Raw genomic sequence first — 23,408 nt, 5'->3', positions numbered from 1 at the left:
AATAGGAGATGGGAGTGTAGGGAGAGGGGACAAGGAGCCTGGGGGCTTGGGGAAACAAGAGGGCAGGGACCCCCGGCAACACTGGGAAGGGTTGGGGAGGGCAGAACTCTAGTCTGGAAAGAAGGGCTCTGTCCTCTGCCCTCCCCCAGCCCTCTCTTACTGACCCTGCTCGGCTTGTTGGTACCAGAGGCCTGCAGGCTCAGAAGGATGCAGGTTTGAATCCTGACCCTGCAGGATACCAGCCAGAAAGCCCCGCCAAGTTACCTGGTGGTTCTCAACGAAGGGTGGTCCTGCACCACCCCGAGAGCATTTGGAAACACGTGAGGGCCATTGCCAAGGTCAAATCCCCAATGGGCATCACTGGCCTTCCTGGGCCAGGGACATTGAAGGCCCTGCAGTGGGAAGGATGGCATCTCACAAAGCAGCATTTCCCTGCCTCCTGTGCCAATAGCAACCCAGTTAAGCAACACCCAGTCTCAACCTCTCAGAGACCAAGTTTCCTCTTTTGGGTAAAATAGAAATAATCATAATAATATCTTCTTCACAGGGTCGTTGTGAGCCTTGAAAGGAACCGTGCACCTGAAGGGCTTGGTGAGGTACTTGGAAGCACAGTCTACACTTGGGGCTGTGAGGAGCGCTGATAACTGGGTGTGGGGTCTAATTCTGAAATAGTGGCCCATGTTATCCAGGTTTTCCACACAGGATTTTGCCTTTTCTCTTCTACCATTCAAGGCTCAGGGGAAGGGTGGGCCGGGGCACCCTCAAGTTCTCCCATCCTTGGGGCCAGAGAGGGCCCAGGAGAGGTGTGGAGAAGGGGCCTCCCCACCCCAGGGAGGAGAGTTAGCATCCTGGCTGAAGGCACAGAGAACCCTGCAGGGGTCTGGACCCCTCTCGCCCACAGGCAAAGAGAACTGCAGGATGGAAAGGGGCCTCAAGGACATGGCTGAGGGACATGGCTAAGGGACGTTGGGGGTGGCCTGTGGGTGCACTTCCCCAGCCCCCAGGGGTGCTAGGTAACCTCAGGACCCAGGAAAAGGGGACACAGAAATCCTGAAAGGGACTAAGTATTTACTAGTTTGGAGGAATACAGCGCTGGCTATCAGAAATCAAGGTGTAGACAACAAAATTATACCTAAAATTCTATTTTACCCACGAGGATTGTGGACTGAGCTCACTACATTATATTACTCTTTGTCATAAATCCATGGGGTCCTGGGGTTCTCTGGGGTCAGGGGTCAGAGGCAGCATCCTGGGGGGACTGTATCTCCGAGGAGAGGGAGGGGCCCGTCATGTGCCCACAGGCACCTTAGGGCCTTGGGGTTGGGGCCAGAGAAGTGAAAGGGGCTTCCAGAGAGGAGGGGCTGGGGTTCAGGTCCCAACACCTATTTCCTGGGTGCTGTCACGGGTGGGGAGAGGGCGTATGGCGCTGACGGTTAGGGGAAGGTGGCACTTGGACCCCAGCCTCTTGGCTGGAGCCCTAGCCTCCTTTTGGAGGGGGGCAGGAGACAGCCAGAGAAGGGATCTGGGGCCCTCCTTCTCCCAACTCCCCAACCCCTCGCAGCTCCCCACTTCTCCCCAACTTGGCTCCAGGTCCCTTCAGCCCTTCTGGCTGTCCTCAACTTCCGGCGATGTCCGCTCACAGAGGCACAGAGGAAGAAGCCCACGTGTTAGAGGCACCAGGGGGAGGTTTATTGTAAGAACTGTACAAAGGGGCCTGTCCGCTGGCCTGTTCCCACCCGGACAGGGCGCCAATGGGTGTGGGTCTGCAGGGGAGGAGGCCGCAGGCAGGGGGAGGCCTGGACCCTGCTCAGTGACACTGGGTCTGCAATCTGTACCGGGCCGATGGACGGTATCCCGACCAACAGAGGCTGAGGCTCTTTGGGCCACGCAAGTCTGGAGCATGAGGAGGAGGGAGCGGCAGCGGGCTGGGTGCGGGTCAGGGAGGCGGCTGAGCCCTCCAGGATGAACCTTCTGAAGGAAGAGCCAAGAGGAGACAGAAGGGGTGGGGGCTCCTCCAGGGAAGCATGGAGGGCCGGCGAGGAGGCCGTGAGCAGGGCAGAGGGGAGGGCTCCGGCCAGTGCGCACACAGACACACGCACATGTTGTTTTGGAGGTTTTGCTGCTTCCTGAGTTTTAATCAAACTGTTCACAAGAAACAAGAAGAAAAAGAAGAGGAACTAAGGGCAACAGGGGACTCAACGTGCAAACCTTACCACAAGTGTTCACACTTACAGGCACACACACACATGGACATGGACAGGCCTGCACAGAAAACACACACACATAGACACACACCAGTCAGAAACTACGGGGCACACTGCCACACAGATACACAAATGTACCCTTACACACATGCATACACAGGCTCCATGAGACACAGTGGTACACACACACACACACACACGCGGGTAGACACACAGCATGAAGCAGACACACAGGCGCACACACAGGTGAGTATATCCAGTGACCCCTGAGCCGGGGTCTCATCCCCTCCTCCGAGCTGGGCCTCGTCTGTTCTCAGGAGGCGGCCAAGGCCTGGCACTGCCATCCCCGGGGCAGAAGTGCCGCCTGGCTTTCCAGGCAGCAGGAAGCTGGAAGGTTGGGTCTGAGCCAGGTGAGTGGTGCCTGCCCCGTGCTGAAATCTCTAACATGGGCTCAACTAGAACTTTCTTTGGATCATTTTGAGGAGGGGAGAAGGATGAGGAAGGAGGATGAGAGGGGGGTGGGGGGGATGAGGAGGAGACCTCTAGGGCTGGTGAGGCTGCCAGGACCCTCAGTGGTGCTGACGGGGAGGGAGGAACGGAGGGGACGGGGATCATCTTCCTGAGCACCAGGGCCCCTGGCCCCACCCCAGCTCTGGGGGCTCAGGCCAAGAAAGCCCCCAGTGCAGCAATAACACTGGCAGGACCCAAGCTGCACTGCCCATCCCTGCTTCCTAGGAAAAGACAGTTCCCAAGTGGACTCCTCCCTTTTGCCCTTCCCCCAGCAGCCAGCCAGGGGAGCCGGGACCTGGAAAATGGACAAATCAGGAAAGGGTTTCAGGGGCCTCAACCCAGCACGATGTGTCAGGATCCAGCGGCCCATCAGGTTTGTGGAGCCATTTCTGGACCAGTGATGTTTCCCTCTTTCAGGGAATTCCTGAGCTGGCAGAGCAGAGCCGCATCCCAGAGTCAGGGGAGGGCTGGCAGGCCCTGAGGTCAGGTGTCTGCTCTCACTGAGGTTAAGACGACTTTGTCCGGGATGGGCTGGGGGACCTGAGCCACTTCCTGGGGAGAGGTCAGTAGCCCTTAAGACTCTGGTGGTAGGAGGGCAGCCAATCCTTCCATCACAGGCCAGCTCCTCCCCAAGTAGGGGACAGAGATCCGGATGTTCTGACCTCCCCCAGGGCCATGAGGAGGGCAGCAGGGCCCACGAGGAGGTGAGAACAATTTGAAGGTAAAATCATGGAGGCAGAGGCCTCAGGCCCAGAGTGGAGCCTTCAGGTACAATTCCCATTATCCACGGCCTGGGTGACAGCCCCAGCATGGCCAAATCCTGTCCCCGACAGGGAGCTGGGTCAGTCCCAGACTCAAAGCCCTAACTCCCTCAGCGGGCAGGCACCACCGGGGAGCTCTGGGGCTGTGCCAGGCTCCTCACCGTCGCCTGCTAGACAAGAGACTCTTTGACCCCTGGGCGCACCGTCTGCCCCAGGGGCGGGGAGGGAGGGAGGGCAGCGTCTGAGGGGCTGATGGGCATGAGCCCCATGGCAGGTCCGGAGTCCCCAGTGGAGCCCCTCTCCTCCCCCTTGCTCTGCACACTGCTGTTCCCGTTCTCACGGCCATACATCTTGCTCATGGTGTTGGCAATCAGCCCCTCCTTCTCGGGGGCCCCATCGCTGCTGCCGTCCTGGCTGTGGCGGTACATGTAGGACGCCTGTTTGACGGAGCGCTGGAGCAGGTGCCGGCGGTAGGCCCTCTGGATCTTGATGGCGCACACTTCCTCTTGCTTCCTCTTGAGGGTGGTGGTGATGGGCTCGTAGGAGACCTTGGAGGGGTTGGCCGCCATGAACTTCTCCTCCATGGTCTCCTTGAGGGCATCCATCTCCCCAGAGTCGCCCAGGACCTCTTTGGTCAGGGCGAAGAGGATGTCCAGGCAGTGGATCTTGTCCCCTGGCACCATGGGCAGGTCCATCGTGATGAGCTTGATCTTGTTGGGCTTGGCAATCCTCAGCGGCTCCTGCAGGGTGTCCACAAAGTCGGAGAGTCGGCTGTAGTCGATGAACTGCGTGGCGTCAGGGTCAAACTTCTCCCAAGTCTCATAGAACATCTCGAAGTCATCCTCCCCGAGAGGCTCGCTGCTCTCCTCAGTGGCCACGTTGAAGTTCTCCAGGATGATGGCGATGTACATGTTGACCACGATGAGGAAGGAGATGATGATGTAGCTGCAGAAGAAGCAGATGCCGATGGAGGGGTTGCCGCAGTCGCCCCTGACGCTGGTGCCTGGGTTCTCCAGGGTGGGGTCACAGTCAGGGGGCCCGCTGTTGAGGATGGGGTTGAGGAGTCCATCCCAGCCAGCCGACGTGGTGATCTCGAAGAGGCAGATGATGCTGTTGCCGAAGGTCTCAAAGTTAAACATGTCATCGATGCCGGACTCCTTCTTGACGTAGGCAAAGTTGGACATGCCGAAGATGGAGTAGATGAACATGACCAGGAAGAGGAGGAGGCCGATGTTGAAGAGCGCGGGCAGCGACATCATCAGGGCAAAGAGCAGTGTCCGGATGCCCTTGGCCCCACGGATCAGCCTCAGGACGCGCCCGATCCGCGCCAGGCGGATCACACGGAACAGCGTGGGTGACACGAAGTATTTCTGGATCAGGTCGGAGAGCGCGAGTCCTGCAGGGAGGAAGTGGTGAGGACGGCTGCCCTCCGGATGGGAGGCTGGGTTGGGGAGCGGGGAGCATGCACGGCTCAAGGGGGCCCTGGCCAGGTGCGCTCGTCCCTGGGGAGGGTCAGGAGAAGCCCAGCGCTCAGAGCACAGCCCGAATGGCCTGACCCATTAGGCTCTCCCAGAGGTCGTGGGGCCCAGGGCTCCAGCTTTGCCCTGACACGGCTGCATGGAGGTAGGATGTGCCAAAGTGGGTGTTGTGAGGGGAAGGCCCATTCCCTGGCTCCTTGCGGAGGCCATAGATAACAGTGAGAGGACACCTATGGGCATGTGACTGCAGGCATGTCACGTAACTGGCTTGGGACTCAGTTTCCTCATCTGTAAAATGGAGGCGACAACTGTACCAGCCTCGGGGCATTGTTATATACAACTAGCGAGCTAATACCCATGAAGGGCATGGCACAGTGTCAGTCAAGTCATAAATGATCAATAGGTGGTAGCTAGTTACTATCATAATTACACACGCATCCACGCACTTGTCTTATGTGTATGGATACTGGAAGCGTCTTACGTTTTTCACGAAGCACATGGGCATCTGAGTGTGCAGCTACTAGTCAGGTAAATGTTTCTTGAGGTGTATTCATGTGTGTACAGGTGACAGGCTGCCTGGGAGCCCACCATATATGCCTTTGTGCATTAAGCATAGACGCCAGGTGCACACGCACTTGTGTGTGTGTGTGTGTGTGAGCACTCCAGGTGCACGAGCTGGGATGTGGACATGAGGATGGGAGCACCGAGCCTTCCTGAAGGACTCAGCCCCATCTGGCCCTGCTCACCCACAATGGACAGGATGACAACCACGAAGTCGAAGATGTTCCAACCGATGGTGAAGAAGTACTGGCGCAGGGCGAACATCTTGAGCACACACTCGCCCGTGAAGACGATGATGAAGACCATGTTGATTTTGTACAGGATATCCACCTTGAGCTCGCTCTGGTCGTCCGTCTCCACCATCATGGTGACCATGTTGAGGCAGATGAGGATCATGATCGTGATGTCGAATACCTGCTTTGTCACAAGGTCGTAAACCATGCCCTGGATCTTGTTCTGCAGCAGGGAAGGGAGTGCAGGGATGCACGTGGGGGGTGTGGGCAGCAGCAGTCAGGGCAGGACAGGGACCAGCAGGACAGGATAGCAGGACAGAGAGAGAGGGAGGTGGGGAGGGAGAAGGAGAGAGAGAAGGTGTCAGGGCTGGTGGTGGAGTTGGCCAGAGCAGGGAGGGGAGCCCCACCAGACAGGCCATTCCATGGGCTCTGTGGGCATCCTTCCTCACTCTGGGACCTTTCCTCCCATCAAGGTCCCCCAACAACACCTCATCCTTCTCCCAAAGTCACTGCTCCCTGGGGGGGCTGTGTGGACATCCTCCACCTCCCTCTTGGAGGGGACCTTGACCCAGAGGCCACCAGTGGAGGAGGTAGACATTAGGGGGCTGTGCAGGTCTGAGTAAGGAGTAAACCAATGGCCAGAGTTTATCAGGCAGCTGCTGCGTATGCATTAAGTATCTGTACAGTTACAAAGAGGCACCCCTCCCAGCAGCTGGACCCAACTTTCCTGTAGGTGGACCCAGCCTCATGCCAGGGACACAGCCTAGTGGGCAGAGCACAGACTGCATTTTGCCCCCTCGGCCCCCTTGAGCAGGAGCCTCATATAGGCTGCAGTGGGAGGGGCCTGGAAGGTTGGTACCTGGGGCCGGGGAATTGGCTTCTGGGGCTTCTTGGAGCCAAGCTTCTTCATGGCGTTATAGTATTTCTTCTGTTCCTCCGTCATGAAGATGTCTTTCCCTCCAAAGTATAGTGGGATGGGGCCCGTAAGTTTGGGGAAGTCCCCCTTCTTGGCTTCCAGGACTTCCCTACCTCAGGCACCACCCTTAAAGCAGCCCCCACCCCAGCTGAGGGGAATGGTGGGAAGGGGGAGGGGGACCTGGAGGGGACAGAGACAGGCAAGGGGAGGGGGGAGAGAGGAAGAGGAAGGGGGGCTGAGGGGTCCAGAGAGGGGAGACGAGGAGAGGGGAGTGGGTGGCAGACAGAGGGAAGGGGCCTCGCAGCCTGCTTTGGGCCACCTTCCATCAGCACCTTGTTGGGTCCCTGGAAGGGGCCAGCAAGTTAGGTGGCATGAACCTCATTTTGTAGATAAGGAAACTGAGGTTCACGGCCATGTCTGAACCCAGGCTTGCTGCCTCAATCAGGCCACCGGTGACAGCAGAGTACTGAGGCAGCTTTTGTGAACACATGGAGGAAGGAGTGGACGAAGGGAGGGAGGAGGCAGGGGGCCAGGGTCGGATACTCATCTTCTTCTTCTGCTGGTTGAAGTTGTCGATGATGACACCAATGAAGAGGTTGAGGGTGAAGAAGGACCCGAAGATGATGAAGATGACGAAATAGAGGTACATGTAGATGTTCACCTCGTACTGCGGCTGCTCCCCCTGCTGCAGAGGCCACAGGATGGGATGGATTGCTGGGTGGGCTGAGGGTACATGCTGCCTGCTCCCTGCTCCCCGTTTCACAGTGGGCCAATCCACCCCTAGTCTGCAGGCCCTCAGGGGCTCCTGAGTAGGTGGTATGAGGTGGCGATGGGTTTGGAACCTCTCCCCTGGCTCACTCACCAGCCACATTGCAGAGACTCCACCCACCCCCACTTACCTCCCGGGAGTCCACGGCTGCATACATGATGTCCATCCAGCCCTTGAAGGTGGCCTAAGAGAGTGTGGTTGGGTGTGAGGAGAGGGGCAGGTCCTGGCTTCCATCATCCATGAGTTTCCCTCCCTTTCCCAGCCTGGTCCTCGCCAGAGGCTGCCTGCTCCGAGCCCCACTGGGCAGGCATCAGAGACCAGAGAGGTCTAAACACTACCTCAGGGTCCCACAGCCCTGGAGGCAGGTTGGGTGGCCCCCTAAAGAGGAGTGGCAGTGGGCTCAGGTACAATGAGAATGCAGGGGTACCTCCACCACCACCAGGGGCAGCAGGTCACACTCACCACCTGCAGGAGGGAGAGGTAGCCTAGACCCACGTTGTCATAGTTGACCTTGATGTTGAGCCAGCGGACCTGGCCTGTGTGCATCAGGCTCTCGCACTCAGATTTGTTGTTGACTTCGGAGATGTCGAACCTCTCGGAGGTGGTGGTATTCATGCAGTAGTAGAACTTGCCGGCAAACAGGTTGACACCCATGATGCTGAAGATGAGCCAGAAGATGAGGCAGACAAGCAGCACATTCATGATGGAGGGGATGGCTCCCAGGAGGGCGTTCACCACCACCTGGCGGCCGGGGATCGGGGTCAGTGTCTGAACTGCCCCCAGGCAGGTGGGGATACCCGGTCTCCTCTGGGAGAGGGCTCCCCATCCACACTAACCAAGGGACCAGGCAGATTTGGACCTTGCTACTCAGGGAGGGCTTCCTAGAGGGGGCCCGATCTGAGCCAGGCCTGAGGGAGAAGTCTGCTGGGCTTTACATGGCGGTAGGGGAGGAGGTAAGCAAGGAGGAGGGTAGGGGGTTGCCGGCCTGGTGGCTGAAGAGATCTCTCTGCTTGGCTGGAGCCATCAGCCCAGAGTGGTGGGCTGGGCTTCTCTGGAAGCAGCCCGGCCACGGGTCACCAGGCAGGAGACAAACACTCTTTCCTCGGCCCCCATAGGAAACTCAGTCCCCGTGACCCAGCCCCCTGCTTATCTGCTCACAGGAGTAGAGACACAGACACAGAAAAGAAGCCAGTAGGGTCTTTGAAGCTGTAGGACCCCTGGGACCGGAGCCCTGTGCCCCACCAGCTCTGGCCACCAAGGCCAACCTCATTATTTCAGGCTGGGCTAAATCTGAGAACTGTCTGTTTTCAAGGAGAAGCTGGTTCAGGACCTCCAGACAAAGTGGGTGGCACAGGCCTGGTGATGCCCAGGGGAGCTCTATTCCTGGCTGGGGCAACAACCAGCTGTGTGGCCATGGCCAGGTCATTTCCCCCCAGCTGGGGGCAGCGGGTCCCCGGCTCTGGGGATGGGAGGGCCCAGCACTGGATGGCCTCTCACATGAACATGAGGGAGTCCCCAGGCTGAGTGCCCTGCTGGCCTGCAACCAGCTCTTCATGGAGCTCTGTCCCTCCAGAGTGGGTCTTGTTCCTAACAGAGCTCCCTTGGCTGGGGAAGTCCCACTGGTCTTGCCCCAACCCTGTATTTACCTGTCACTTCCGCCCTCAAGGGCCTGAGGGAAGGGTGGGCAGGCTCAGAGCCCTGGGGGCCCCAGTCTGAGGCTGGGGAGGGACACCTATAAACCCACAGACCTGCTTTCCTTCCTCTCCTCTGGCCTGGGTGCCCTCAGGCCCCTCCTGGGAGCTGCTGCAGCCTCTACTGCCCCCAGTGGTGGCAGAGATGAGCTAAGGAGAGGGGCTGAGGGCAGGAATGGGCACTTGGCCTGGTGTGGGAGGATACCTGTGGGTCTCCAAATCTGGCCTTCAGCAGAGCCCTGGGCCCATGCCTCCCCCGGTGGTGGCCGGAGTACAGACACGCCCTCTGCACCTTGCCCTGCAGTGGCTGCTCCCTTAGTCCTTAGCCCTGCTTGGAATTCCCTTCGGCACCCACCCTCATGCCCTCGAATCTGGACAGTGCCCTCAGGGGACGCAGGGCCCGCAGCGTCCGCAGGGATTTGATGGCTCCCAGCTCCGAGTAGCCCAGCCAGTTGGCCACCAGACTGATGATAGAGACCTGTAAAGGGAGGGTGGGGTAGTCAGGGAGTGCAGGGCCTGACCAGGCTGCCTTAGTCATTGGCCAAAAGGACAGCCTCCAGATTGGGCGGTGGGGCCAGGGGTGGGGCGGACTCACATCCACAATGAGGAAGTCGAGCCAGCACCAGGCGTTGGTAAAGTACACCTTGAAGCCGTAGGCCACCCACTTGAGCAGCATCTCCAAGATGAAGACGTAGGTGAAGACCTTGTCTGCATACTCCAGGATGGTGCGGATGACTCGCCGCTGCTCGATATAGATGTCCTCGAAGGCCTGGGGGCACCAGAGGGGCGGGGTGACCGGGGCCCGGAGGCTGGGGCAGCAGCCACCCTGCCTGATGCTGCTGGTTCCCAGGAGTCTGGCACTGGGTTGTGGGGGGTCCAGGCTGGTGGCATCCCCTAGACTCCCCACACCCATCAAGGGGGTGAGCCAGTGAGTTTCCCAGTGCGAAGAAGCCCCTCGCCTCCTCTTTCCCAGGCCTAATCATAGTAACACTCAATAGTCTGCTGGGGGGGTCACAGTGACATATCCTGCCCCTCAACCCCACAGTCCCGGGGTCTTCCCCGCCTGCCACCTGGTCGGGACCTGGTAACTGGGGATGCATGCAGAGTCAGAGCCCATCTGTCTCAAAAAAAAAATCAGTACATTCTACACCATATCCTGGAACCACTGGTGAGTTCTTTAGGATTCTGTGGGTTCGGGGCTGTCCAGGCTGCATCCCTTCCAGGGTATGGAAAGGAGGGAGCCCCAGGAGGTCTGCTTCAGGCATGGCCCCTGCCCTTGCCCGTCCCCTGGGGTGGTGCCTACCAAGGCTCCACTGCTGAGCAGGATCATGAAGACAATGAAGGTTTCGAACCAGTTGTGCTCGACAATCTTGAAGCAGGCCCTGCGGAGGGTCCACCACATCTTCCCTCGGCCCTGGGAGATGTCCACATAGAGGCAGGGAAAGCGTTGCACACAGGCTTGGGGAGGGAAGGCAGCAGGGGTACCACGTCACAGGCCTGGGGGCTGCCTTAGGACGCACAGTCAGCCTGTTCCTGACACCTGCCCAGGATGCCCACCCCCCAGACTAGGGGCCCCTTCTTCCAACACCTGTCTCTGGGTTCTCTGCTGCCAGTTGGAAATGGGTGAGAAGTAGGGCAGTCCAGCCCCACCCCTCACATGGGGGCCTCAGGCCCTCCCTCCACAGCCCACTCCAGCCATGTGTCACCCGCTGCCTGGGATGGACGTGCAGAGACACGTTCCAGAGCGCAGGGGTGCAGGCCACCAGCGCAGGTAACCATCAGCTGTCCCCACCCTTCCCCACCTTGCCCAGGTAGCCTTCACTTTGCACAATCCAGGCCCTCTGGGTAAAATGTTCCTGAAGGGCTGGGCAGGCCTCTCTCTGGAAGATGAAGCCGGGGAGGAGGATGATGGTCTTAGAGCAGCCATTGCTCAGCACCTGCTTCATGCTGGCCACACTCAGGGCTCACAGGGGTTCTGCACAGCAGCCCACAGGGCTGACACTGCACACACTTGGGGTCAGGGGTCAGGGATTCAGAGGCATCCTCAGCTCTGACACCGCTTCCTGGGGTTGTATTCTCCTAGGGTGCAGCAAGGCAGGGTAGCATTAAGGGAAGGAGGCCCTGTCTGCTTTTGTGATATGCGTGTCCCTGTGATGTCCCCAAGGAGGCAATGAGTTGGGGCTAGGGCTGTTCCCGCCTTGGGCCCTAGCCTGACCTGTCCCTTTTGGCGTCTGCTGCGCTCGGGGAGGCAAGTGGGGATGCACATGTGGGCTCACCCTCCGTGAAGCACTCCTCAGGCTGCTCCCCATCAGGGTTCTCTTCGGCCTGCTCCTCGGGGTCCTCCTCGGGGGGCTTGTAGTCGGCAGTGCTGCAGACGGAGGAGTTCCCATCCAGGGGCTGCAGCGGCTTCTGCAGGGGCCACAGGGTCACATGACCCCTGGGTCCTCCCACCAGGTGGGGCCGAGGAAGTCAAGATGGGAGAGCAGAATGGAGAAGGGAAGGAGGGGACGAGGAGACTCATTCATCCATTCATTCATTCACTCAATTCATCCATTCATTCATTCACTCAATTCTGGATTATGGAGCCAGCACTGGGCCCTTTGCAGAAGAAGCACAGTGACTGAGGCAGCTGTGGTCCAGCTCTCATGGCCCTTAGGTTTGGAGTGGGACAGGGAGGAGGCTTAGGGAGGGAAGCGGGTCAGGATGGAGCTGGGGCTGCCACAGCCTGCAGATAATGGAGGATGGTGCCCCCAAGGTCTGAGCCTTTCCATCCTCAGGGCCTGTTTGGCTGAGGAATCCAGAAAGGATGGAAATTTTTCCATAGCAGAAGTTCCAGCCTGAGGCCAAGAGCACCTGATGGGAGTGGGGTCGGGCAGAGGTGGGGCTGGGGCTCCAGTTTGGCCAGGCCTCCCCCACCTCCTCCTGGTGCTATTCCAGGCCAGCCTCCTGGCCCCAGCTTCCACTCCTCAGGGGGCCCCTTCATGGCTCAGGTGGTGGGGGGAGGCCCCTGAAAAGGAAGATGGACAGGGTAGGCTGGGGAGCAGCTCCCAGAATGGTGACCAGAAAACTAGGGAGGTCCCTGTGCCCAGCTGACAGAAAGGGAAACAGAGGCACCGGGTGTTAAGTCAGGCCGGGCACCCACTGAGCCACTTGCCCTGCTCGTTGCCTGTGCACCGCAACCCTCAGAGTCCCTGGGAGCCACGCTCGCTGCACCCCCCATACACACAGAGTCCTCAGAGCCTTGGCCCTGGGTGCTCTCCAGCCGTCCTCCACCTCTGCTCCTCTTACCGAGGTTGGTGCCACGTTTCCCAGGGTATTTATAGCTTGGCAGGCACCCAGCCCCCTGGTAAGTCAGCATGCCACGTATTTGGGGGGAATAAGGAGTCAAGAGCTTTCAGGCCAAAGTTTATTCAGGCTCTGGTGCCCAGCTAGGCCCAGGGCCATAGGGTGGGGGTGGGCAGGGGACCCTGTCCTAGCTTATGTGATAGTCCGTCCCCTGCCAGAGCTGGAGGGTGGGCGAGGGGCCTCAGAGTCAGCTCCCCTGCGAGGTCCAGGCAAAGCCCAGCCTCAGCCTGAGCTTCTGGGAGGCGACTGCCAGTTCTATGCCCACTCTCGTAGAGGAGGGGCATCTCAGCCCAGCAGCAGGTGCCCTGCACAGGCGGCCTAGGTGGCTCAGGGCTCCTGCTGAGGCTGCACACCAGCTCTCTGTTCTGATTGTACCCAAGGCAGGGGGCCCTTGACCCCTCTCCTCAGAGTCCTCAGCCCAGACCTGGCATTTTGGCCCATGCTTGGAGGTTGGCACCAGCCCCTAAACAGAAGTAGATGATAACGGCAAGGACTTGGCTGGGGTTTCAAGCCCAGAGCAGGATTAAGAGAGGCCTCGAGTTCCAGCCCTCGAGCTGAGGTGCCACAGGTAAGAACATCCTGTCCAAGAGCGCCACCTGGTGGTGAGAGGGGACCCAGGCGGAGTTGTGGGGCAGGAGTGAAGGGAGGGGACTGGGGTATTAGGACAGGCAGGACAGATCAGAATAATTGTATTAGTAACAGTCCTAACAGTCACCATTCACAGAGCACTGACTATGTGCTTTGCACACAGCATCTCATCTAATGCTCACAGTAGTGCCACAAGGTAGATACCATTACCCCATTTTACAGATGGAGAAACAGGCTTAGAGAGGATGGGTGACTTGCCCAAAGTCACACAAAAATATGAAGTCGTGTCTGTGACCCTTGACCCCTCGAACCAGGCCCTGCGACGGGCTCACCTTGCCATCCTCAGGCTCTGAGAAAGTGTCAGTTTCCTCCTCCGTGGGCATCTCCAGGTCGGACTCCTCGGAGGCGATGGGCACGTGGATGGTCAGGTAGGGGTTGTTGATGAAGTTGAGGTGGTCTAGCTCGATGCTGGGGGGAGGGCCGTCAACCAGGCCCACGTGATTCAGGATGTGATTGTCCTTCTTGAGGTCCTTGTCACCTTCCTCGGGCGGCGGCTCCTTCTTCTCTTCCTCGGGGGCACTCTCCCCAGCCTCGCCGGCCTCGCCGTCCTCCCCAATCCCCCCGAGGCTCAGCATGATGTCCTTGGGGCTCAGGATCTTGCCATGCAGCAGCCCCATGAGGAAGGCTTTGGCGAAGCCGATGCCCCATGTGATGCGTGCGATGGCAATCTGCAGGTTGTTCATCTCGCCATCCTCGTCCGAGGCCGCCAGGCTATCGGCGCTGAAGGAGCTGAGCAGCAGGGCCAAGAAGAGGTTCAGGACCTGGGGAGCAGGGGGTGGGGGGATCCTGAGCTCAGCCTCTGGGCTCCTGAGGGTGCCACCTTCAGCCATTGCAAGGGTCCATGAGCCTCCCGATCAGACCTACCACGTGTTGGCCATCGATGAGGATGTCACCCAACAGAATCCTTACAACTGCTCATGGAGGTGAGGAGTGTTACCATCACGCCCACTTTACAGATGAGGGAACTGGGGCTTGGGTACATGATAGGACTCTGCCAACCAAGATGAAGGCAGGGTTTGGGGAGGCCCACAGGGTGACAGGGATGATTTCTATGACTGTCCTCCACCTCCACTGCCAGGGGAAGCAGAATGAAAAACAGGGCTCATGCGTCCAAGCTTCCAGGACTTATTGGGAACCTGAATCTTTTGAGCCTTCTTCTCTTGTCTAAGTGGGACTCTTAATAGACCCTGTGCTCCCTGGTGCTCGGATATATGTCCCCTGTTGCTGTGGAAGGGGCATCTGACCTACTGCTATTCACCTCCTATTTTTCCTTTGGGGTTCTCTGCTCTACCTGGTCCTTTACTCTTATATCCCACTGAAAGGGACTTAAGAGGCTACTGATCTACCCCACTAACTTTATTTTCTATCAGACAGAAATTTGCTGAGCCCTTCCCACTGTGTGCAGGAGCAAATGGCCTCAGTTTGCTCCCAGCCCAGAGACAGACATGTGATCAAACACAATGCAGTGGGTTTGCATGGAAGTAGAGACTGGGGTGCCTGAGCTTCGAAACCATGCTGCTTGACCTTGAACCTCAGGTTACTAGCTATGTGTCCTGAGGCAAGTCATATCACTGTTCTGTGCCTCAGTTTCCTCATCTGTAAAATTGGGATGATTTCTGTGCCTACCTCCTCACGTTGTTGTGACGATTAAAAGGTCATACAAGTGGTGCACACAGTAGGCACTCAAAACATTTTGACTGTTATGTGTGCAATAGCAGAAGACTCTGCAAGGTACAGAGAGGAGTGCAATGAACTCCGAGGCCAGCTAAGTATTTTATTAATAAGGAAACTGGGTCCCAGAGAGGCGGAGTGACTTTCCCTAGGACACCCAGCACATTCAGAACTAGCATCCAGGTTTCCAGTCATTGTACAACTTTAGAGGATAACATTTATTTAGACTACAATGTGAATGGCCACCCCAGAGTTTGCACAGTGCAGCGGCCCTGCCTTCCACAGCCCACACTCCAGGGCAGTGAGAAAGAAGGTGCAGCCTGGCTAGGGTGGGGGTCCTGGCTCCTGTCAGCCAGAGGCAGGTCTTACTCTGGGGGCCTGGGGCGTGACTGGTGTGTGAGTGGATGTGAGGAATCGGGCCAACTGTACTGCTGTTTTCTATAGGACTTGAATATCCTCTGATTTGGGTATCTGCAGGCATCCTGGAACCAATCTCCCAAGATACCAAGGGGCGACTGCCTCCTTTGACTGTCTTCTCCACCTGTCTCACTACCTGCTTTTCACCAGTGTCCTCCAAGGTCTTTTTGTCATTGTCTTAACTATCATGTTGGCATAATATCTTTAAACTATGTATATTCTGTAATGTATATCTTTTCTCTCTGGGAAGATGTGCCGGGGGGATTCATTCCCATCTCCACGCCTTCTAGCTGCTTTTCTGCCTTTGCCCCCCACCAACATTTACTGATCTTTCTTTCCTTCTCTGGGGGGAGGTGTCCAGTTGCCAGAAACACATCTGAGATGGGAATTAGCTGCTCTCTGGGTCAGCAGGGTTTGCACACGGCTCCTGCCCAGGACAGAAATAGCTGCTTCAGGCAAGGCGTTGGGGGGGGTTGGAGGGAAGGGGGGTGGACCTCATGTTTCCCCGGGGGGCTCTGAGGGGTGGGTTACCTATGACCTGGTCATTTCCTCTCCTTCACTGTAGCCCCAAGGAAGTGCTGGAGTGTCATGGATGCAGGGGACCTGGGTCCCCACACTCCCTGGCAGGTGTCCCAGTGCCCTCTGGCAGACACTTGCTTCCATGAGGCCTGGGAAGGTGGTGGGCGGGGACAGTGCCCAAGGAGCTGACAGTGCCACCTCCCTCAGCCGCTTCGCTCCCTTCGAGCAAAGTGGGAGAGCCACGGAGCTGGGCTGGAAAACAGTGTCAGTGGCATGTCTGTGTGAGGTTGGGGGAGGGGTGGGTGACACACAGAGCAGTTCAGTGCAGTGCAGATTGCTTGGGTTCAAATCCTGCACAGGCTACCAATGGACCTCCCTGAGCCTGTGCTTCCTCAGCTACAACAGAGACATACAGCAGCACGTCCATCCCTCATCAGGGATGGGGGTGGTGAGCATTGAGAAATCAACACAGAAAGTGCTCAGAACGCGAAATAAACATGAATAGAGGTCAGCTGTCAGCAGTGCTGTTGCTGATGCTGCCTTATGATGAGTGTCACTGCTGCCACTATTGATGCTGTTGTTAGTGGAGTTGCACAGACCCAGGTTGTTCTAGTCCGGGCTCAGTTTCACACTAGTTGTGCCTCCAGGGAGCACGGAGCCAACATTACCTGCCTCACAGGGTTACGGAGAGCCTTAGGGATAATACACGTAAAGCCCCTTGTGCTGGAACTGGCACAGGGCAGGAGCCCAACACTGGGGCAGGAGTGTGATGATAGAGGCGGGTACCTACACTGCCACTGCTCCCAACAAGCCTGTGATGTTGGACTCCCCTGGCCTCGTGGGCCAAGCACATCACTAAGCACTTAAACATTTGTTATGTAATTGTTACGACCACCCAATGGAGTACATCACCGCCATCATTATCCCCATTTTCCTGATGAGAAAAACTGAGGCCAGAGAGAGTAAATAACTTGCCCAAGGTTTCTTAGTCAGCAAGTAGCAAAGTGGGGGCCTAAAATGTTTTTGAGTTTACACACACACAGACAGAAACCTCCTGCAGGCCCTGTGAGTCACCCCCAAGCCCTTAAACTTGCCTTCACACACTTCTACTCAGAGTCTGCCACACACCACCCCCACTCCGAATCCTGCCCCAAAGTTCTGCTGGGGCATCTTCCCTCTCTCTCCCTGCTCCCCCAGCCCCGCATCCCAGGAACAGCCAGCCTGGGTTCTGCTGTCTAGCTGCCCCTGGGGGCTCAGGACTCCATCCCATGGTCCCCTTCTCAGTCGAGGTGACACCCCTGCCACCCATCCAACCCAGCCCCCAGCCGGAGCTCAGCGATATCTGAGAAGTGCTGACCCAGCAGCTCAAGGATTCCACCAGCCTTTGCGGAATGTGGGGACATGCGTCTTCCCACCCCCCTGTTGCCCAGGGCAGCGTTGGCCACTGCAGGGGGCAGCTGGGCCTGGCACTCCTGGCAGGGGTGACCCCCACCCGGAGAAGGGGAGGAGTCAGGTCAGGAGGGTAAGGAGAGATGCTTCCCCAGGCCCTAGCCACAGAAATTCTAGTCAGCTGGCCCACGGCCCCCAGCCCCTGCTTCTCATCTGCCCTTGCACCTCCTTCCCTGCACCATCTCCCACGCCAAGCCCGGAGCCACAGAAAGTAGCAGGATGGGTACAGTTTATGCCAACTCTGGTCCTCCCAATGCCCGGGGCCTGATTCCCAGGAAGGGAGGGTGAGAGGAGAGGAGGACAAGAGGCCCAGGAGTTCCCGGTGCCAACCCCTCCCTGGGCCTTCTTCTGTCACAGTCAGTCCTCCCGGCCACCCCATGAGGTGCCAACCATTCTTCCACGTGAAGTTAGAGAACCCAGCCAACCAGAAAGCAGTAATTAGTTCAAGGTCACACAGATGGTGAAGGAGCTGGGCCTGGAACGTAGTCAGTTTGACTTCAGGGATCATATTACTTTACCCAAAACACTAGGTTCCAACTGTGGTCCCTGGACCAGCAGCAGTAACATCTCAGTAACATGCCCCAGAATGCATGAGACATGCAGATTCCCAGGCCCCAGCTCAGAGCTGCTGCATCTGACTCTGGGGGACGGGCCCAGGAATCTAGATTTTGAGAAACCCCCAGGTGGTCCTTAATCAGGTTAAAATTTGAGAGCTGCTGGGTTAAATCACATACAGCTGCCATCTGGAGTTGGGGAGAGAGAGAAAATGGTCAAGTATCAGGGATTTCAAACAGTTCAACCTCAGAGGAAAAGGGCCCTTGGACGACAGCCTGATTTAAAGGAAATAAAGGCACAGGATAGGTTTGAACACTTGGATTTCCTGGGCGAGGGTGGGGGTGCCACCCAGCCAGCCTCACTCACCACCAGGTTGCCGATGACCATGACCATGAGGAAGACGGTGAGGCACATGGCCTGGCCGGCCACCTCCATGCAGTCCCACATGGTCTCGATCCACTCCCCACACAGGATGCGGAAGACGATGAGGAAGGAGTGGAAGAAGTCGTTCATGTGCCAGCGGGGCAGGCTGCAGTCCAAGGAGATCTTGCACACACACTCCTTGTAGCTCTTGCCGAACAACTGCATGCCCACCACGGCGAAGATGAACACGATGATGGCCAGCACCAGCGTCAGGTTGCCCAGCGCCCCCACCGAGTTGCCGATGATCTTGATGAGCATGTTCAGAGTTGGCCACGACTTGGCCAGCTTGAAGACCCGCAGCTGCCGGGCAGAGGGGTGCAGGGGCCAGTGAGGCCCAGGGACTCCTGACCTAACCCCGAGGGAGCCCCATCCTTATGGGAGAAATAATGCTTTTGAGCAGCTTGAGCCCCCCACCCCCTGAGGGATGCAAGACTTCAGTTTACCTCTCTGTTAAATGGAAATGCTCATAACCTACCACCCCATCCTCTTTGTGTGAGCCTTTCTTTCTTAAAGATACAGGCTAATGTATTTGCAAGTGAAATTAAATGTCAGGATTTGCTTTAACATACTCCCCCTACCATAAAAAGTTGGGGGACAGATAAAACAAGAGCTATAGAATGTTGATGGTTGTTGGAGCTGGGTGATAGGTACACAGAGGTTCACCTTACCTTCTCTATACTTTGGTGGGTGCATGATAGGTCCCACAATAAAGTTAAAAACATAATAAAAGTGCTCCTATGGGGTGGTGGGAGAGACATTAATTCAGAGTTCCATTTCCACTACTGATGCGTTTTCTGAGCCTCAGCTCTCAGGTCTGCCCTACGGCTGCCCAAGGTCACTTAGTAGTCAAGTCCAAATGTCAGCTCCTGGACTGTCATTTTGGTCCTCCAGCAGCTCTGTGTAATAAGGGGAAGGACAATTTTCTCCCTATTTCCAGTAAGAAAGGCTCTGAGAGGTGAAGTGGTGCCCACAAGGGCAGGGGGTCCTCACTTCCAGCCCTCTGGCTTCTTGGGGGTTTCTCCACCTATCCTCTGAGCATCCCCACCCCACCCGACCCCTCCTCAGCCCGGGTCCCGGGTCCTGGGTCCTCACGCACCAGACGGAAGGAGCGGAGCACGGACAGCCCCTGCACGTTGGCCAGGCCCAGTTCCACCAGGCTGAGAGTGACGATGATACTGTCAAAGATGTTCCAGCCCTGCTGGAAGTACTCATAGGGGTCCAGGGCGATGAGCTTCAGTACCATCTCAGCCGTGAAGATGCCCGTGAAGACCTGTGGGGTGGGGTGCAGTCCCCGTCACAGAGCCTCGGGGGCACAAGTCTCCCGCCCTATTCCCACCTCCTGGCAGAGCCCAGGGGCTCAAGGGGAGGGCGGCAGAGCCCTGAGGTGGGTAGGCAGGTGTGTGTACGTGAGTGAGGAGCAGAACGGCCATGCCACAGGGCAGACCGGGTACCATCTAGAGCCCAGGACCCATCTGCTCCTGGCCTTGTGACCATAGGCCAGTCACTTGACTTCCTGGGGCTTCACCCCAATCATAATATTCATCACTCACAGAGTGCTATGTGGCTACGACCTCAGCAGTATCCCGATCTCTCTGAAGCTGGGCAAGATTATCACGCTTGTCCCAGAGATGAGAAATTGAGGCTCAGAGCAGTCAGCGGCAAGCTCTCGGTCATGTGCCCATATGGGAATGAGTCAGGTCTCAAACCCAGATCTTGGGGTGCTTAGTACAGTCTCTTGTCTCTACACCCTATAGCCTCTCTACCCTGGTTGGTGGGGGTTCCAGGACTCAGAAAATTTTGGTGGACTCAGAAGTCTAGGGCAGGGGCCAAAAGCGGATGAAGTTGAGGATCAGTGAGAAGCCAGAGCTGATCCCTGCAACCCCCTGACTTGGAGTTTGAGGGCTGCAGAGCCCCTGAAAGCTCCCTAGGCAGGGCCCCCCCTCCTGCCGGGCACCAGCTGCCCCGGGTCCACAGCCTGCCCAGACACATACTGAGCCCCGCCCAGGAGTTGTCCCGGCCATAGCAGGTGCCCAGACAGCAGCAGAGTGTGGGCAGGGGGTGGGCAGGCGGCGGGCCGGGCCCATCACGCACACCCCAGCAGCTGCGCCTCGAGTCCAGAGTGTACCCTTGTCCCTCCAGCCCAGCCTGGCCACGGCTGCCTGGGGCATCTCCATGGGATAAACGTGCTTGCCTCGCAGGCTGGGGAGTCTGGGGTCTGATTCCTGTGCCACCCACCCAGTCCTTGTCCTGCTCCAGGCCCCAAGTCTTCCACTCCCTAGGCTCCCCTCGGCCTCAGGGGAGGGGGAGCATCTTGCCAATCTGCCAACTGGGAAAGACTGTGGAAGAGAATTGGGAAGGGTGGGGCAGGGCTGGAGGAGGAGGCGGTTTTTTCCCTTTGTCAGGCTCCACCAGGGCTGCAACGAGGTGATAATGCTCCTAATGGGCAGGGATAAGCAGGCGGATCAGTGAGTGTCAACAATAGTGGGGCAGAAAGGGCTGGAGAGGGGAGCTGGCCTGGCCATGCTGGAGAAATGGCAGCAACCAGGGGTGGGGCTGGGCCTCCAGGGTGAGCCAGTGCCTCTTGGGCCCAGGTTCCCAGGGCTCTATGTCCCCACTTCCAAGTCCCCAGTCCCTCTTAGGCCCACAACAACCTCTGAAAGCGGGGAGACTTGGTATCCAGCCCCTTTCCCACCTCCATGCTCTCACTCCCCCATCTCTGCCTGCAGGGCATGGCCTGCACACCAGAGCCCCTGGAGTCCTGATCTTAAGAAGTCCAGCACCTCATCCCCACTGTCTCTGCCCCCAAATACCCTGAAACCCAAATTCCACCTCCCATCGATCACCCCATGTACCTCCCTGTACATCAACTCATGCCCCCATATGTGGGAAAATAACCCCAGTCTGTCCCCGTACACCCCCTAATAGTGCCCCCTATTTCCATACAGCCCATCAGGCCCTGTGGCCCCTCTCCCATCCTGCCTCGGAAGGACCACCTCCCCATGTCCTGTCCCTACCAGGTTGCCCACGCTGAGCACTCTGTCGAAGTCCTCGGTCATGGGGTAGTGCTCCATGGCCATGAAGAGGGTGTTGAGCACGATGCAGATGGTGATGCCCAGGTCAACGAAGGGGTCCATGACGATCAGGTGGATGATGTTCTTGAACTTCACCCACGGGGTGCAACAGTTCCATATGAGCACTGTGTGGGAACACTTGTACCACCACGGTGGGCACTTCTGGTGGGCCTCTTCCAGCTCTGGGAGTTGGGCGGAAACAGACACCTGATGAGGATCCCCCCTCGTGTGCTCCTTCCTCCACCTAGATCTTTGGTCCCACCCTCCAAGCCCCGCCCCTTAGAGTACCACATCTCAAGCCCTGCCCCCTCATGGAGGCCTAGTCCAAGCCCTGCCTCTCAGCGGGTCACCTTCAGGACCCACCCCTAGACCCCGCCTACATGGCCCCACTCCTCAATGCTCCACCCCCAAAGCACAATCCCTTAGAGCTCTGACCCTCAAAAGCCACGCCCTCAGCAGTCTTACCCCAGGCTCCTTCTAACAATGCTCTACTACAACTCCACCTTCCTGGCAAACCCCCTCCAACACCCGGGCTCCTCTCCTGACCTCCATCTCCTACCCATGGCTCAGGGCTGCGATCCCAGCAGGGGAGACACCACCGTGCCTGGGCCTGAGGGTTGGGTCCCAGTCCCACCTGCCACTGACCAGTGCCGCTCGAGAGTCCCTCTGAGAGCTCTCCCTCCCACTGCCAGTATACGGCCCCTCTAAGACTGTCCCCAGCCAGTCCTTCCTTTCCCACAAGGTAGCTTTCTGGAAACATTCCCTGTTCTGGTCACTCCAGCTCCGAACCCTGGGGCTCTGTAAGGCCTATGGGTGAAGCTGCTTCTCTTCCTGGTCTTCCAGGCCTCTGCTGCCTGTGGGAGTTCTCAGCCTAGGTGAGATCTCATTTAATTACCACCTGAGATGTAGGAGATGAGTATACTAGTGCCCCCATGTCATATATGAGGAAGGGGGCTGGAGTTGGGGGCAGCCCCGTGGAGACCTGGGTGTGAGTGCCTGACTGGGACACCCCAGGGGTGGGGGTGGCTAACCCTCACCCCCATCCAGGAATTAGTAAACTGGACCTCTCAAAGGCTGCAGATTCTGGTCTGACAGCGACACCCCAACCCGAACCCAGGTGCTCCAGCAGCTGCCTCAAAATGTGTCTGAGGCCCAAAACTCCTCACAACAGTCCCGGCAAGGGCAGTGTGGAGTGACCTCCTTGGCCAGCTCTGTCCAGCATCCCTGGGGCGTATTCTGGTAGGGCACATAGACGCCTGGGTGCTTGTCACACAAGGTCAGGGAAAATGGAGCCCTCTAGAGATTGGCAAAGTCCTCCAGGCCAATCCTGGAACAAGAAGCCTTGGGAGGGGACCAGATCCCTTCTAGGCCAGATTTCCTTGCTTCCTCCCTTCCTCCTCCTCTCTCCTTCCCTCTCATCCATCCATATACCCATGTCTCTTCCTATTTATTCACCTTTCAGCCCAGCAACCCACCTACCCATCCATCTACCGACTCACCCACCCATCCATCTACCAACCCACCCACCTATCCACCCACCCACCCATCCATCCATCCATCCATGTGTCTATCCACCCTCTCCTCATTACCTTATCCTATCTCTTCCCGAGGCATGAGGGGCAGCATGGGAATTTGGAGGAGTCTATGATTCTATCTGGGCAGAGTCTGGTCTTTGACCTTTAACTTTTACCCAGAATATATTTGAGGAGCACAATCTCCAGTTTCCGGAACACTGGACCTTCCTGGTTAGTATTATTATCCTGTCTTTCCCCATGGCCTTGGCAGCCCCCAGGGCCCTCCCGGAAGCCCCCAGTTCCCACAGCAGCCCAGCCTTGCAGCCAGAACTGGGGCAGGTTAAGCCAGAACTATATTTATCACAGCCATTTCTTCGATGCCAATATTAAGTTACTGTCCTGAAGCTGGGCCCAGCCAGGCAACCCCCTTCCTCATCCACCCTGAGAGTAGGATGGGGATGGGGAGGTCGAGCACTCACCTTCCATAGCGCCTGAAACACCACTGTCTGCGCTGCAGCTCGGTCTCAGGGGCCCCTTCTCCCCAGCCGATGTGTCCAGGCTGCCATTGCAGTCTTTGTTGTGGGCTGGGTCCCCATCTGCATCCCCAATTTCCAGAGCCTGGGCGGCCTTGGCCTGTGGACCAGCAAGGGTGATGGACATAAAGTCCATCTCT

General features: G+C 57.7%; 1 protein-coding gene across 2 annotated transcripts in view; it reads right to left on the bottom strand.

Annotated features, from left to right (window-relative positions):
• Positions 1-1,678: 1,678 nt before the first annotated feature.
• SCN4A (sodium voltage-gated channel alpha subunit 4) overlaps positions 1,679-23,408 on the bottom strand; it is a 41,248-nt gene continuing 19,518 nt past the window's right edge. For both annotated transcript variants that reach the window (XM_031468883.2, XM_064495674.1), the window contains 15 exons: positions 23,215-23,368; positions 21,165-21,403; positions 19,247-19,420; positions 18,094-18,450; positions 13,389-13,877; positions 11,400-11,532; positions 10,427-10,581; positions 9,719-9,892; positions 9,479-9,601; positions 7,895-8,173; positions 7,563-7,616; positions 7,211-7,348; positions 6,607-6,711; positions 5,700-5,970; positions 1,679-4,871 (listed from right to left, as the gene is read on the bottom strand). In XM_031468883.2, coding sequence (XP_031324743.1) covers positions 3,646-4,871; positions 5,700-5,970; positions 6,607-6,711; positions 7,211-7,348; positions 7,563-7,616; positions 7,895-8,173; positions 9,479-9,601; positions 9,719-9,892; positions 10,427-10,581; positions 11,400-11,532; positions 13,389-13,877; positions 18,094-18,450; positions 19,247-19,420; positions 21,165-21,403; positions 23,215-23,368 — 4,071 coding nt within the window. In that variant the 3' untranslated portion in view covers positions 1,679-3,645. The remainder of the gene's footprint in view (positions 4,872-5,699; positions 5,971-6,606; positions 6,712-7,210; positions 7,349-7,562; positions 7,617-7,894; positions 8,174-9,478; positions 9,602-9,718; positions 9,893-10,426; positions 10,582-11,399; positions 11,533-13,388; positions 13,878-18,093; positions 18,451-19,246; positions 19,421-21,164; positions 21,404-23,214; positions 23,369-23,408) is intronic.

Source organism: Camelus dromedarius, chromosome 16 (assembly GCF_036321535.1).
Source record: "Camelus dromedarius isolate mCamDro1 chromosome 16, mCamDro1.pat, whole genome shotgun sequence".
NCBI lineage: Eukaryota > Metazoa > Chordata > Mammalia > Artiodactyla > Camelidae > Camelus > Camelus dromedarius.
Note: the sequence above shows the minus strand (reverse complement) of the source record. Positions and strands in the feature narration are given on the sequence as shown.